The sequence below is a fragment of the Schistocerca piceifrons genome, chromosome 5 (genome assembly GCF_021461385.2).
Source record: "Schistocerca piceifrons isolate TAMUIC-IGC-003096 chromosome 5, iqSchPice1.1, whole genome shotgun sequence".
NCBI lineage: Eukaryota > Metazoa > Arthropoda > Insecta > Orthoptera > Acrididae > Schistocerca > Schistocerca piceifrons.
This window is the reverse complement of record NC_060142.1, coordinates 57,591,149-57,606,553: the sequence shown is the minus strand read 5'-3', so window position 1 is coordinate 57,606,553 and position 15,405 is coordinate 57,591,149. Positions and strand designations below refer to the sequence as shown.

At 37.3% G+C, this 15,405-nt stretch overlaps 1 protein-coding gene and 1 long non-coding RNA gene across 4 annotated transcripts in view; one reads left to right on the top strand and one right to left on the bottom strand.

The window, feature by feature from the left end:
• LOC124798580 overlaps positions 1 to 2,494 on the bottom strand; it is a 35,011-nt gene extending 32,517 nt beyond the window's left edge. Inside the window, exons 1-2 of one of the 2 annotated variants that reach the window (XR_007016958.1) lie at positions 2,273 to 2,494; positions 1,529 to 1,862 (exon numbers count right to left, since the gene is read on the bottom strand). This is a non-coding gene — a long non-coding RNA (uncharacterized LOC124798580). Of the gene's footprint in view, positions 1 to 1,528 lie in introns of both variants that reach the window. The other variant, XR_007016957.1, reaches the window with a different exon arrangement.
• LOC124798578 (GTPase HRas) overlaps positions 2,466 to 15,405 on the top strand; it is a 72,263-nt gene continuing 59,323 nt past the window's right edge. The window contains exon 1 of one of the 2 annotated variants that reach the window (XM_047262040.1): positions 2,466 to 3,102. In XM_047262040.1, the coding sequence (XP_047117996.1) occupies positions 3,066 to 3,102 (37 nt within the window). In that variant the 5' untranslated portion in view covers positions 2,466 to 3,065. Of the gene's footprint in view, positions 3,103 to 13,013; positions 13,095 to 15,405 lie in introns of those variants that run through there. The other variant, XM_047262041.1, reaches the window with a different exon arrangement.

Sequence of the window (15,405 nt, the reverse complement as noted above, 5' to 3'; positions counted from 1 at the left end):
AGAACTGAGTGAAATTGTGATAGCAATTTTGTCTGAGTTCAACACTGTGAGAGAGATTTCTCAGAGCACAGCAGGCAGATTTATTTTATTTTATTTTTATTTTTTTAAATAGCTTCGTATGAGCATCTACGTACCATATAGGCCTAGCGGTGATGCTGAGTTGCAGATAGGCACAAAAAAAAAAAAAAGACTAGGCCTATCAACAAGTAATCTTTCGGCCTTAGCAGCCAGAAACTGTGGTCATGTAGGCCTATATGTGTCTTTTTTTTTCTATTTCTGATGAAGAGCTTTTTGGCTCAAAGCTTACCTGCTGACAGTCTTTTTGTTGTGCTTATCTGCGACTAATATGTTTGTGTTTAGGACCCTTTAATGATGTATTTGTGTTGTCAGCAAACACAGTTTTTGAAGAGGCCTCCAATGTCCAAGGTAAACCATTTACATAGACTAAGAAGAGGATCGAAGACAAGCACTGAACATTGGACCATGCCACATTTAAGGTTTCCTCACTCAGAATTTAATTTTAATCTTGTTACATGATTTGCTAATGTGACCTTTTTTTATTGTTAATACATGACTCCAACCAAGTAAGGGTTGGACCTCTAATGCCATACCATTTCAGTTTCCCAAGCAGACTTTTATACTCCACACAATCGAAGAGCCTTGCCAAGATTGTAGAAAATGCCAACAGAGAAAGTTTTAATGTTAAGTTCTACTAGAACTGCGTTTGTTAGGTTGTATAGTGCATTCTTGGTAGAGAAGTCTTTATAAAAGCAAAATGAACTGTAGTTAAATGGCTATTCTCAGAAACAGGGTTCAGTATTCTGTTGTGGGAGCTATTTGTCAACATTTCTTAAAAACACGGGAAGAAGGGAGTTTGGTCTATAAACAGAAGTCTGTTGCTCCTCTCTGCTTCTGCATATTGGTGTTAACTAGTGCACGATTTAGTCTTGCAGGAAATACCCCTTGATTTGTCAAATGGTTATAAAACTAACACAAGGGTAGTGTTACCACGTCACCACAAGATTTCAGTACTTCCGTTGAGGCACCATTATCGCCAAAACAGCTGCTACTTTTCAGTGATGATTTCTCTAACAGATTAGTTAACACAGCCAATGTCTGGAAGTGGAGTATGGACTGCCTGTCTAATTAAGTTTATCTGATCCTTTTGGTGTAGTTTTTTGTTCCCATGTTTTCTGCTAGTGTTTGGAAATATTCACGAAATTTAGTAGCCAATGATTGGAATTTCAAAGGATCTATTTCATAATGGAATTTACGAAATGTGATTAAATGGGTTGTATATGGCTGGAATTCGCGGAATATGATGTGTGGTTAAATGGGTTGCATATGGCTGTTTAACAATAGCACTTTTTAATAAAGTATTCAAAATGAGTTTGTGACATCTGCACAGCTTGATTCAGTCTATGTCCTTGAAGGTTCTCCATCATTGTAAGATCTACAGAACTCAATAAATGAATTAATGACAAACACAAAATGTTTGGAGTACGGAACGCTACTTGTTGATACTTACAATAACTTTTAATTTTCTGTGCGCAACATACCAATTGCCTTGATCTGGGTTATCTTTTGCAGATGTCAACTGAACATTCCTGCTACAATTCCTGCATGTTTTACGACACTTTTCTTATTTTGTATTTACTATAGTTCTTCCGTATGTCCCTTAATTAGTGTTTTTACTTCTATCTTTTTGTGATCCAGTTCGTTAATAACCATGTTTCTTGATATTTAAATATTTAGTTACTGTGTCCTCACAGTTTTGTTCGTATTATACGCTGCGCTTATTTGGGTTAATTTGGACTTACATGCTACATTGCACTGAGGTGATTTGCTAACATACTATAAATCTGCAACGAAAAACAAAATTTAAAACTTCGCAATGGTACATAAACAACAACTTAAATAATTTTACAGAATTTATGTCATTTAAATGAATAGTAATACAATTAGTAAAGTGATTTCAGTAACTGTCGAACAAAATTAAAGCATAAATTCTCTATGTTTTTAATTAATTGTTAATTTATTTAGACCGTCCTTTACCCGATTCATTACTTTGGGTCACCTCAGACTTGCGCATCGAATTTGCGATAGCTACGAAATAATGGGAAGGGTTTGCGTTACATTAGGAGTGATCTGACTGTTACTGAAATAGTATTATTTTCCCCTTGAGTAGCTGTTACGACCATTTGGCTACTACACTACAGTCAATTTCTTTTATATATCAGACCTATTTGTGACTGGTACACCACTGACAAACCTTAATAGAGTAAAAGATTTCTCTGAATGAGCTGCAAACGTCACTTAAGTTTATAGTGATTTGATTTCACTTAAACTGCACTAAAATATTATTGTTATGTTCTTTTTTCTTCACATACTCCGATGTAAATATTACACAATGCAATACGAAAGTTCCGAGGACGCCATAATTATAATATAGCGCGCCGCATATCGTATTTGTCGGCCATTGAAAGAACACGATATCGAGCATTCGTATAATTGACAGGTTGTCAGCAGACGTTACCAATAATAGGCGGAAGAACTTTTTCTGTAGCAGTGGTCGGCAACAATAATTTATTGTTACTGTTGCGAAATACCAGAATGAATAACAAGCGCTCGTTTATTTGTATAAGTGCGCTCTTGGCTCGTGAGTTTAGTCGGAATTGCCTGTTAAGTGAATAAAATGTTCGGTTCGATTTGCGAAAGACAGTTGAAAGAATATGTAAATTAGCCTCTTGTCAGTACGTCTGTTAGTGTTTAATGGAACATGACATAAGTGGAGTTATTTAAAAATACCGCTTCTTTATGATTCAGGCGGACTCTATCAGTAGCGCTTGCATCGCCGCTGGATTTAACGGATCGAATTCGTACACAAGTCAAGTTTCAAAGAGTAAGAAAACGCTGTATATAGCTACGAAAGCCTGGCGAGGCTTGTAAATGTCCGGTTACCGTGCTAGATAGATTATTTGCACCCATGAAGGCGATATCACCGTCTTGAAGAAAACCGTGTATGAAGGGTGTTGTTGGGCCGCACTCACTGCGCTGAGTTATTAATGAAAATGACGGAATATAAGTTGGTTGTTGTGGGAGGTAAGTTTTTGTAAGTGTTCATTAGTCAGTTAAGTATATTTGGTGTGCAGTTATGAAGAACATACAACGTATGTCCAAGTTATCGAAGGAAAAGTGCAAAACTGCTGATCTTCTAATCTGTTAATCAGCAGTGTTTCGTTTCTGAAGTCAGATGCTGCTGTTAGGCCGATACTTTGTGTCATACATATGATTAATGTGACAAATTTAATTAATACTCGTGATTAAGAGTATCATACTTTCTCCAAAAAAGCCCAATAATTTAATTAATTTTTGAGATACCTTTGTTTATGAAACTATTTTCTCAACAGACTGTATCAGTAATGTAAGTAAGAAATCTAGGTAATTATCAGTAGATATAAGTCAAATGTCGCCAAGGTACATTTAATGTGGTTAGCCGTTGGATTACACACAAGAGGTATTCTGCTATATGAAAGCTTTTTAGAATCATTAAATGGATCTGTGGTGCAGCAGTGTGTGTTTAATTTCCTAGCCATAATTAAACAATGAATGGTTTCATGATCTCTATGTGGAGCACTAAATACATTGTGTGTCTAAAAGACATGTTACAGCACATAATTCGTATTTTGAGGTAGGGCTATACACATAGCAGCAAATAATTTTTTTTAGGGTACGGAAATAAAAATTGTTGCTTCTTCAAACAAAGATACCATCTTTGCAAGCATTTTCTAAAGGACGATAGGCCTATAAGACTTTACTTCCTGCTTAGAGTTTGCAGCAGTAAAAAAATTCTTGCCTAAGCTGTAATAAGGTTTTTTTTTTTTTTTTTTCTTTTTTTTTTCTTTTTTTTTTTTTTTTCCCTAATTGTATTAAATTTGTGTTATTTATGTGTGTTTTCACATTTAAATCTTTTAAAAATTATAGCTGTCATAAATTCTGTACTGTATTGGAGAAGGAACCAGAAGCCTTTTATTTATTTATTTATTTTTTATTATAGTGACTATGTTGGTGGGATTTATAGGCCTAATTGTCATTTTAATCTCTTACTACTTGTGCTGCAGGGAAATGGTATCTATCTGGCAGGAGTCTTCCTTTTTTTCTTCCTTTAAATTTTCATTTTTAGATAGTGTACATTTGAAACATTTATAGTTGAACATTTTCAGTTTCTAATTTATAACTACAGTTATCAAAATAGTGCCCCATCTTCACCTGTAAGACATGCCTCTAAGGCCACTTTTCAGCTTGTAGTTTATTTAATGGATAATGGTATTTCAAAAAAAGACTTCATTCTGTATCAGATTTATAATATAGTGTATAATAATTATCCTCTCCGTGTTAACAGCATTACATTGTAGCAGAATAAACAAAGTAAATGAGTTACACGTATTTCCATACTTCTGATAGCCTCTAATTTCTCTTTCCACACTGATATAGTCGATTAGCTCCAGTCCTCCTCACTGCATGCTGGGACACTCCATGCCAGATGGTGTAGAGTTTCCTGCTGGACTAAGATGTGTTTAGATGCAGCTGAGTGAAGTTTTATGCTCACCAATTCAGTGATTGTAGCTTCCATCTGTTTATCCCTGAATGTTCTGTGACTTTAAGGCAGAATATCTCTGGCAATATTCTCTTGAAAGAAACAAAACTAGGCCACCTAATATAGCATTTTGTGCTCACCTAAGTGAAATAATAAAGTTTTTTTTTATATTGGTAATTTGAAGCGAATTTGGACCAAAAAATAGAGCTTGAAAGTTTAGCTTTTTATGTCAGTGGAAGTAATTGTGGCATAAAACCTGAAACTTCCCATATAATAACCTACCAATGCGAGGTGTTAGAGTTTACAATGTCATTCTGCTACTGCTTTCAAATAGTTTACAAACTGTGGGCAGAGTTCTCATTTTTTTTGTAAAAAAGCCAAAAATGGGTATTTCTAGCCCATTTCTACAAACCATAGTATCCTGCAAACACTTTTAAGCCATTATCATTAGATAAGCTGTGTTCTAAATGACCTAAAAACTAGACTTTGTTTTGCAATGTAAGCATAAAAGGCTCCATAAACAATCTGAAAATATGTTCATATTCCTCAAGTAGGGTGAAGGCTCTAGTTTTGGCCACTACCCCACTTATGGCCACCTCGATGTCAAAGGTTAATTTTTAAGCTTCTCTGGAATACCAGCCAGTTCTACCATAGATTATAATAAACTTTGTGAAAGGCTCTATTCATTTGTCTACATAATCATTCTTTTGTCTGTTTTTGTTTGGAGACACCATTTTGTGAAATGATCAGTGTTGAAGAAGCTGGGTTTTGCAGAAGTTTTTTTTAAGCAACACATGATCTGTTTTTTTTTTTTTTTTTTGTGTTTTACATGTTTAAATAAAACATCAGAAGAAACTTAATGTTTTCAGAGGTAAGATAAGACATCATATTTTCATTTCTGTTAAGTTTTATATGGCTCAGACTAAAAACATGTTATCAAAAGTAGGTGGCCATTAACAGATCCATATTTAGCCCTGGTTCCGGGTTATGGCCACGCATGTGGCCATAAGTGGAGACATATATATATATATATATATATATATATATATATATATATATATATATATATATATATATATATCCTGTTTTGGCCACTTCTAAAAACTAATACAAAAACGTCAATATTGATGTTCTGTCCTACATTACACTAGGCTAATTTTATTTAAATAGGCTTATTAAAAGATTTTTGGTATTTTTATATAAATACATACCGGATTGAAACTTCCTGGCAGATTAAAACTGGGTGGCAGACCGAGACTTGAACTCGGGACCTTTGCCTTTCGCGGGCAAGTGCTCTACCAACTGAGCTACCCAAGCACGACTCACGCCCCGTCCTCACAGCTTTACTTCTGCCAATACCTCGTCTCCTACCTTCCAAACTTAACAGAAGCTCTCCTGCGCTCCTTCATCAATATTGACATATATTCAACACACAGCAGCATTTTACAAAATACAGATATTCCTTCAACACCCACCAACAGTCTTATTCCTGCAGATATATCAACAACCCACAATAGTATTTCACATAATTCAGGTACTCCAACTTCCAACCATAGTCCATATTCAGTGCGTATCCAAGTGACACCACCAAAATCATTAGCAACAGTTTTTGAAGGTGTCATCACTTGGCCAAAACCCAAAGAACGAGGCACAAAAAGAAAGAAAGAACACCCACCCACTGTTGTGACTAGTGACAAGTGGGTGGAATATCATGAACTAAAGGAAAAAGAGAAGCAAGAGAAGGAGCAGGAAAAAAGGAAGAGAAAAGCTATGGAGGAGTTAAAGTCCAAAGAGCTGCACTTGGCATTATCATCTTGTAAAAAAGGGGAAAACAAGAAACAGACAAGAGTTAAGTGATAGGCCGACAAGTTCTTCCGAGAAAGAAGAACGGACGGACAGTGGAAGCAGTTTAGATGACTACGAAGAAGGAGATGAAGATGATATACCAGAAAATGTGAAACTATCTTCGAGTGAGAATTTGAAAGTAGGGGACTTTATTTTGGGAAAATTTAGTTTAACAGGAAATAGAACAACAAGACCTGCAATTTTTATGTATGTATCTGTAATTTTGAAAGTGCTTTCTGATTCTGAATATGAAATTCAGTGCCTAAAAAGTTCTAATGTTCAGAAAACTTGTTTTGAATACATTGAAAATGATGTTTCGACTAGAACGGGTGAAGATATTATAGGGAAACTGCCAGATCCAGTCTTGATGCAAGAAGGACGTTCATTAAAAACAAAGTTTCCTGGTTCCATTGATATTCGTAAGAAATAAACTTGTCTGGAAGTTGATTTAAGTAATTACTGGGACAATACTTTGCCTAATGATTTTTTTTTTTTTTTTCTGTTCATTCAGTTGCTGTACCTTTTACCTATTTGATGTATGTTTGTTGTCTTATATACTTGTATAAAGCACAAATTACCTTCTGGCACATGGATTAACAGTTATTTTAGCCATAGTTTTATTATAATATGAAGTGGCCATAAGTGGGGAAACAACTGGCCATAGGTAGGGTTTACATGGCCAAAACCGGGGAAATGTGCCATTTATTTTTCAATATTTTTTTTCTGATTTTGTTATACAACTTAGAATATTTGTTTTTACATGGTTGTAATGTGTAGACTTTGAAGCAATAGATACGATTTTTTGAAGTAATTTGTATACTTTCTTCCTATAGTAAAAATGTGATGTATCTCAAATTTCCCTTAATGTGGCCATAACTGGGGCCTCGACCCTACTCATATTAAATCTGACCTATTTTATTATGTTCTATAATTGTTTAGTTTTCTTTGGGTCAGGTATTACTGTAAGTTCTGATGACTAGGAAGCAAAAGCGAACCAGAAGAACTCGAAAATCTTCAAAAAGGGTGTCTTTTATGATGACTTGCCATGACGTAATTCAGGCTGTTTTTCTGCTATAATAACTACAGAATCAAGCTTGTTATAAACTTCAAAATCATACCAAGACACTGGACGTTGCAACACCAAAACTTTTGCGTAACAACTGTGGCGCACAAGATTATTTTGAGTCTTTTTTTTTTTATTGTATAATGTTGTTGATTCCTGTTTAAAGTGTACAGTATTTTGTGTTCACATAGTTTGCAGTTTTTGTGGAACATTAGTGTAATGATGGAAAAACTGTGTAAATGTGTAGCTCTGATCTACGCTGGTACAATAACTGTTGGTTTCTTTTAAAGTGAGAAAAGCAACATCCCTGTCACCATGCGGGCAATGCCTGAAGCTGTGCAATAGCAGCCATGGATGGGTTTCCTTACTACAGGATCTCTGTCTGTTAACAGTTTGTTCCCACAGGGTCTCAAGCGTTGATGATACATTCCTTTAAGATTCCCAGGCCAAAGCTAGAAGAGGTTTCTTCTAGGATCTTACACTTATGTTTACGCCAAGCTATTATAATTCTTTAGAGGTTTCGTTAGTTTGCTGTTGAATATCTCAAGTGCCAGCCAGCCACTGTCCTTGGATGAGCTGGAATATCTGCAATACTGTTCTATTCTGGAACCCAGCACTGTAATGTCCAATGTCCATGCCCGTATGTAGACATCTCTTCTTTTGATGCTTGATTTTTTTTTACAGTTAATTATTTGCTGATGAAAGAAAATTTAATACTATTAATACTTCCTCCAGTGCAGATGCAAAACTGATAGATAGGCACAAGAATCTGTCTGTTAATGGGCCCTTATAAGCTTACTCTTGCTGCTAATAACTTCGTTGTACCTAAAAGCCCATCACATGGTGACTTCTCACATCTTGTAGCAAAAAAAAAAATTCAAGGTTTGTTACTTACATGTTCCATGAATCATTTTGCACACTGGATTGTGATGTGGAAAAAGTCACTACATTCATATCACAAATTAATTTGTACATACGGCTACGTTCCGAACATTCCTGAGGTCCGTCCGTCCGTCTCCAGCATTCCAAATTCTCTATTATGATAGCACAAGCAGAGAAAATTCCTGACATTTGTGCATTGGTTGCTGGAGCCATCACTGAAATAACAGGTGTGGGAAATCTGGGCAAAATGTGTTTTCTTATGTATTTCATCAACTCCATGATAAAAACATGAACAATAATTGTACCATGTCAGACAGTCATTGAGAGTGCAAAAACTTGTAGAATCCACCTTCTGATTTTGTGGAAAATAGATGACACATGGATAAATTTGTGCTCAACTATTTTCCCCGTGGAAATGTTGCATTGTATTCTGAACAATGAGTGATTAATTTTCTGCAAAATCCATTAGGACAATAATCTCATCTTCCTTCAGATTAAATTTAAGGGCTTTAAGATGCAAACTTTGATGTTTGGCGGTGTAGTGATGGCATAACAAGACTCCAAATTTTTGTTACTTCTTTTTAAGGAAATTTATCCATTGCCGTACACTTTGTGTACATAGTGTTTCAATTAGTATGGATTCATCGCTTGTATACAGAACATGCCATGTGAAAAACACTAGCAAATGAAGATGCTGCAGCTTCTGGTGCAGGACACTTTTCACAGTGATGTTGCATGCATTAACTGTTAATAAGGCCGGTATTACACTATCAAATTTCTTTGTCAAAGATTTGAACAAAGATGTCATCAAATATTCTGTCAAATATATTTGACAAAGATCTTTGACGTGGCACTAGAAGGGGTATTACACTGTTATCAAATTTTTCGTCAAAGTTCAAGATGGCTGACAACAACTTGTTATTAACCGCAGCAGTTGCACGTACCGCAATTGCATCGTGTGCACATGCGGAAAAGAAGTGGGGGAAAAAAAGGAACCATACATACAAGGTTGACAGTCTTAAATTCCTGGGATTACAACTTGATAAAAAATTCAGTTGGGAGGAGCACGCCACAGAATTGCAGAAACGCCTTAACAAATCTGTATTTGCAATTCAAGTGTTAGCAGACATAGGCAACATAAAAATGAAAAAACTTGCATACTTTGCCTACTTTCATTCCATAATGTCATATGGTATAATATTTTGGGGTAAATCTTAAAGTCAAACAAAAGTTTTCAGAGTCCAAAAGCGTGTAATACGTATTATTTGTGGAGTAAATTCACGGACGTCCTGCAGAAACCTCTTCAAAGAGCTGGGTATGCTAACAGTATATTTACTCGTTAATGAAATTTGTCCTAAATAATATATCTCTTTTTTTCAACAAACAACTCAGTTCATACATACAATACCAGGAACAAAAATTATCTGCACAAGGACTTCAAAGCACTTACTTTAGTTCAAAAAAGGGTCCACTACTCAGGAACACTCATCTTAAATAATTTGCCAGCAGACATAAAAATTTTAGTTACAAATAAAGATCAGTTAAAAAGAAACCTGAAAGACTTACTAGTGGCCAACTCCTTCTACTCCATTGACGAAATTTTTAATAGAAACAAATGATGTATTTATTCATACTATTAGTATTGTTATTTCAGCTTAAAAAAATTGACATGTTCCACATCCACGAGGATCTCCTCAGCACGGATCTATGGAACGAAAAACTAATCTAATCTGGGTGAAGCCGTGGGTTTTACGACGACATGATAAAAGCATTCAACAAAACTTGTTAGGTGGGCTTACAGTGGAAGACGTCAAGTTGTACATCAATTACTTAAGAATGGATGAGCATACATTTCTGTTTGTGCTCTGTGAGGTGTATCCTCATATCACAAAACACAATATTCACTTAAGAACTGCTACATCTTCAGAAGACAGGCTCACTGTAACACTCAGATTCCTTGCTACAGAAGAGGGTTATGTTATGTTAGGTTAGGTTAGGTTAGGTTAGGTTAGGTTAGGTCAGGTCAAGTCAGGTCAGGTCAGGTCTCCAATCTTCTTAATCTATTTTTGTATTCAGGGTGCCTCACGTTGTAAAGCGCCTCATCAGCTTCATACATCTCTATTAATTTTGTAATTGTCGGCACACATCAATTGTATTTACCGGCAATGTTTATAAAAACACTACAGACGACAGAATGCAGCGATGCTAGTGCTCCATGTGGTAACATGTCACATTGCAGTGAACAGAAGACAGGCGATTTCTTTGATCAAATCTACAGCGAGGCCCTAGATTTGATCAAATATTGGACAACATTTGACAAAGTCCCTATTACACCATCAAATATCTTTGACAAAGATATTGGTCAAAAATCTTGGACAAAGAAATTTGATAGTGTAATACCGGCCTAAGTGAATATGATTGCTCATGTGCTGGCATCTGATAGAGGAACTGTACCTGTGTCAAGTTAATGTATAGGGGGTACAATGCTACCATCGTCACGAGGGACTTCTTTATCGCAGTAAGGCTATAAATAGCAGAATAAAACTGAACATTTACTGTTGTGTCAGAGCAACTTCAGGACCCAAAACAGTGCTTCAGACTATTCCAAGAATCAAGAATTTTTATTAGCTGTTGGTAATTTTGGAATTAAACTTAACCTTATTATTGGTACATAATCAAACCTCATATTATAATAAACATCTTAAAAATTAATTTCAGTGTTGTACATTGACCACATTAAAGCTGTATAATACGTTTTCTGAGTGCCATTTGTACAACCGTATTTTAATGGTTTTTACTAGTAACATGGACTGAGCAGAGTGTGGAACTTGTTACAGATTTTAGTGGTTCAGTATAGTCAAATGAGCCTTAACTACAGTGTTAGGTTGGTGAGATTCCTACTTACAAGAAGTCTGAGTACAGAATAGCAAAACATTGATATAGGCCTATGTGGATTCATAATTGTAGGATAGACTAATGTGGAGATCTGTCTTAAACTAGTCTTTCAACTGAAGACAACCACAAGAGTCTGGCAAAAGATGACCAATGTTACATTTATGACCAGTTGTACAAGTTATGAACAGTACATTTTGTTCCTGTATTTTAAAAATGAAGAGAATACAAGTGGACACACAAATGTGGGACTTGAAAGTAATGTAATCATTGAATGCTCTAATGAATAAGAAGCGTCCAAGAACAAACTCTTTCAGCATTCCGTAGCCAAATTTAAAATGCTGCATTTTCTTGCAACACTTAAAATGGGTTTCCGGAAACGTCTTCCATTTTCCTTTAACTGTTTCTTCTCCTTCCTTCATCAGACAAATAGTTGACAATGCACTAGCTGAGTACAAGTTATTCTTATCCACACGATAAAGAGCATTGAAGTAGCAACTGAGCTATACCTAGAACATAAACAGCATATTGCAAAATCTGTCTTTAATCAGTAGTAAAGTCCTATGGGTGTAACTGCTGCTAGCTCTACATCACTCTGGAAACTAGAAAACTCTCTCTCTCTCTCTCTGTCTGTCTGTCTGTCTGTCTGTGTGTGTGTGTGTGTGTGTGTGTGTGTGTGTGTGTGTGTGTGTGTGTGTGTGTGTGTGTGTGTGTGTGTGTGTGTGTGTGTGTTTCTCTGTACTTAAGGGTTGGGGCCAGTACACAAGAAGGGAAATGCTGCTGAAGTAACCATAAAATTTGTGTGAAGTCAGATTTAAAGTTGACCAAATCTGCTCTCTGCCAGGCCAACATTCTGAGCCAGTGTCCATGATGAAACCCTGGATTTTCTTTTTACAGTGCTCTTGTAACAGACATATTTCATGTAGCAACCAATGCCCGCATCACGTAGCAAACAGCACTAGGCATCATTGAACAGCATTGCACACTACCTAGAAGATAGCCACACAACATGCCATCAGAGTCATCGTGGCGGCAGGTCTGCAGGGCAACGATTTCAGTGTATTGTGACATCAAGGTAAAAGAGCTGTCGGGCTGAAGTTTTGCGACGTAGCAAACAGCACTAGGCATCATTGAACAGCATTGCACACTACCTAGAAGATAGCCACACAACATGCCATCAGAGTCATCGTGGCGGCAGGTCTGCAGGGCAACGATTTCAGTGTATTGTGACATCAAGGTAAAAGAGCTGTCAGGCTGAAGTTTTGCGACCTTTATTTGCAAACGCTGTATTCAGTGTAGTTGTTTTCTGCATTGCTTTTGGCTGTGAAATGCCTGTTTAATAGATGTTGCATAGAGGGCAGCACCTGTCCACACTGCGGAGACTGGTTCACCCTGTGTCAGTTTGTCATCAAGCAAGGACTCTCTTGTGTTTGTTACTGTGTGGAATGGACAGGAAAGAGAGTGCTGTTCACGGGAAGAAAGGGCAGACATGCACTGTGGTTACAGCGCGGCGGATGGAAATGCTCACACTGCCCTACGTTCGGACATTCGGTGGTTTCCGAATCGAGTACCAGATCCACTCACATTTAGTGGGCCCTATGGGGGAAAGGTTCACTTGAGGTACATTTTCCACTGGCGCATTCTTGTAGGGCTGACTTCGAAACGCAATGTATTCATTTTGTGTTACAGGTACGAAGGCCTGACAGATGCGGTCATCAATGCACAGCGTGTACACCAGGGCTTGAAGGAGTGGCTTTAGCACTGCTGAAAAATGCACCGTCAACAAGCTCACGGCATGTTGTATGGGAAATGGGTGTAAGCCATTCCTTGATTTGGTGTGTGTGGCATGAAGATGAGTTGCAACCCTACTGCCTTCAGAAGGTTCACATCCTTGATACTAATGATTTTCCCCATCAAATTGATTTCTGCCAGTGGTTTTTCTAAAGGTGTAATTGAATCAGACTTCCCGAACCATGTATGTTTCACAGACAAGGCATCCTTTACACAAGAGATGTGGAGCAGCCATAATTGACACATTTGAACATAGAAAAATCTGCACGCTGCCTTTGATCATGGGCACCAAGATCACTTCGCTGTCAACGTTTGGGTCGGCTTGGTAGGCGATAATCAGGTTGGTCCATACATGTTCCCCTGGCAACTGAACACAGACAGATACTTCATCTTTTTATGAGAAACTCTGCCAGAATTGATGGAACATGTTCTACTGTGTGTGACAGTGAATTTGGTACCAACGTGATGGTGCACCTGCGCACATGCAGTGTGAATGCTTTTGGATGAAACCTTTGGTGAGAAGTGGAGGGCCAGTGGCATTATGTGTAAATTCCCCCCCCCCCCCCCCCCCTTCTTCTGGGGCACCTGAAATAGGTTGTCTATGAAACACCCATTGAGACTGATGAAGAGGTGATAGTACACATTATGGCAGCCTCCAATGCAATTTCCACTTTGCCAGGAGTGTTTGAAAGAGTGCGACAGTCACTCCAGCATCATTGCACCACAGTTTGCATTCAACCAGGAGGGCATAATTTCGAGCACTTCTTGTAACTGTTTTCAAATAAAGGTTATAAAACATTACACTGACTTCTCATTTACCTTGATGCCACATGTACATTGAAAACATTGCTCTGTAGACTTGCTACTGTGACGGCTCGAGTAGCATGTTGTGCGCCTATACTATTGGCAGTGCTGTTAAACGATGCCTAGCACCGTACACTAAGGGGTGTGAATATAGGTTGCAATGTGAAATATGCTTATTACGACCTACTCTACCAGCCCTCTTGTTTTCTGCATTCATTTCAGATACACCCTGTATATATTTGCTATTAGCGTACTCTGTTACACATAGATGGGAGTGAGTATTTCAGACAACTTTAGGTGTGTGTGTGTGTGTGTGTGTGTGTGTGTGTGTGTGTGTGTGTGTGTGTGTGTGTGTGTGTGTGTGTGTGTGCGCGCCCACACACACACACACACACACACCAAAAGAACTTTGGCTATGTTGGCATAATGCACAATGTTTGAAAAGGATGCTTTTGCATGCTTCTTATTTTCAGTAGTTAATTTGTTGTAGTCTAATAGGAAGGCCTGTGGGTCTGCAACTTTATTGTCTTTGTGTTTTCTTGTTGTCATCATTGAGAGATGATCTTATTTGTCAACGAGAGAATAAGACCTGGATATGAAAGATAACAATAAAACAAACACAAAAAAAGCCATACCTGGAACTGGTGTGTTCCATACGTGGAACTGGTGTGTTCTGTTAACGGAAATAAACCAGAACTGTATGTTTCCTGTCCTCTCCTACTGGTGTGTTCCATACCTGGAACTGTTGTGTTCTGTTAATGGAAATAAACCAGAACTGTATGTTTCCTGTCCTCTCCTATAGTGGTGCTTGGTTTGTGCCATGTGAAATTCTTTGCTCTTAAGAGTTTAGTTTTCATGCTTTTACTGTATGAAGTTTTAATGCTATGTAACATCTTTTTAGATATTAAAGAGAGAAGATCACTATTCCTAAAAGTATTGTGTTCTTGCTATAAAAGTATACCACAACTTTTCCATTTACTAGGAAATTCATGAGACTACAAGTTTTGTGGCATGGCAGACCTAACGCTTCAGTTGAGTGACGACAGTAGTCGTACAAATATTCGCAAGTTGTCAAGTGAAGATCAGTGGAAAACATGGATACAGCAGATTTAGCTTTGTTTAAAGGAACCTTCCTTTTATTTGATTACAGATGGTACATTTCAGTGTTCATCATTAGTTGAAGGAGATTAACCGTCCAACGCATTTCATCACTGGCAGTGGGACAATGCTCGGGCAGTTCATATCATTGAAATGGCACTTGATGAGGAACCTGCTATTCATGTGCGAAAGAAGACTGATGCAAAAGAAATTTGGGACACTTTTACGTCAGTATATTATGCTGCTGTACACATTTTGTTTCTTTGAAACGTCAAAAAAATGACATCACATGTATAACAAAACACACGTCACTACTTGTGAACATACCATGACTTATGCTGTGAACTGAACGAAATGAATCCAAATGCAGCTTTGCCCTTTCGCTGCTTCACCATCGTATTTTCGAAACATTAAGACCTGAATATCAGCTTTA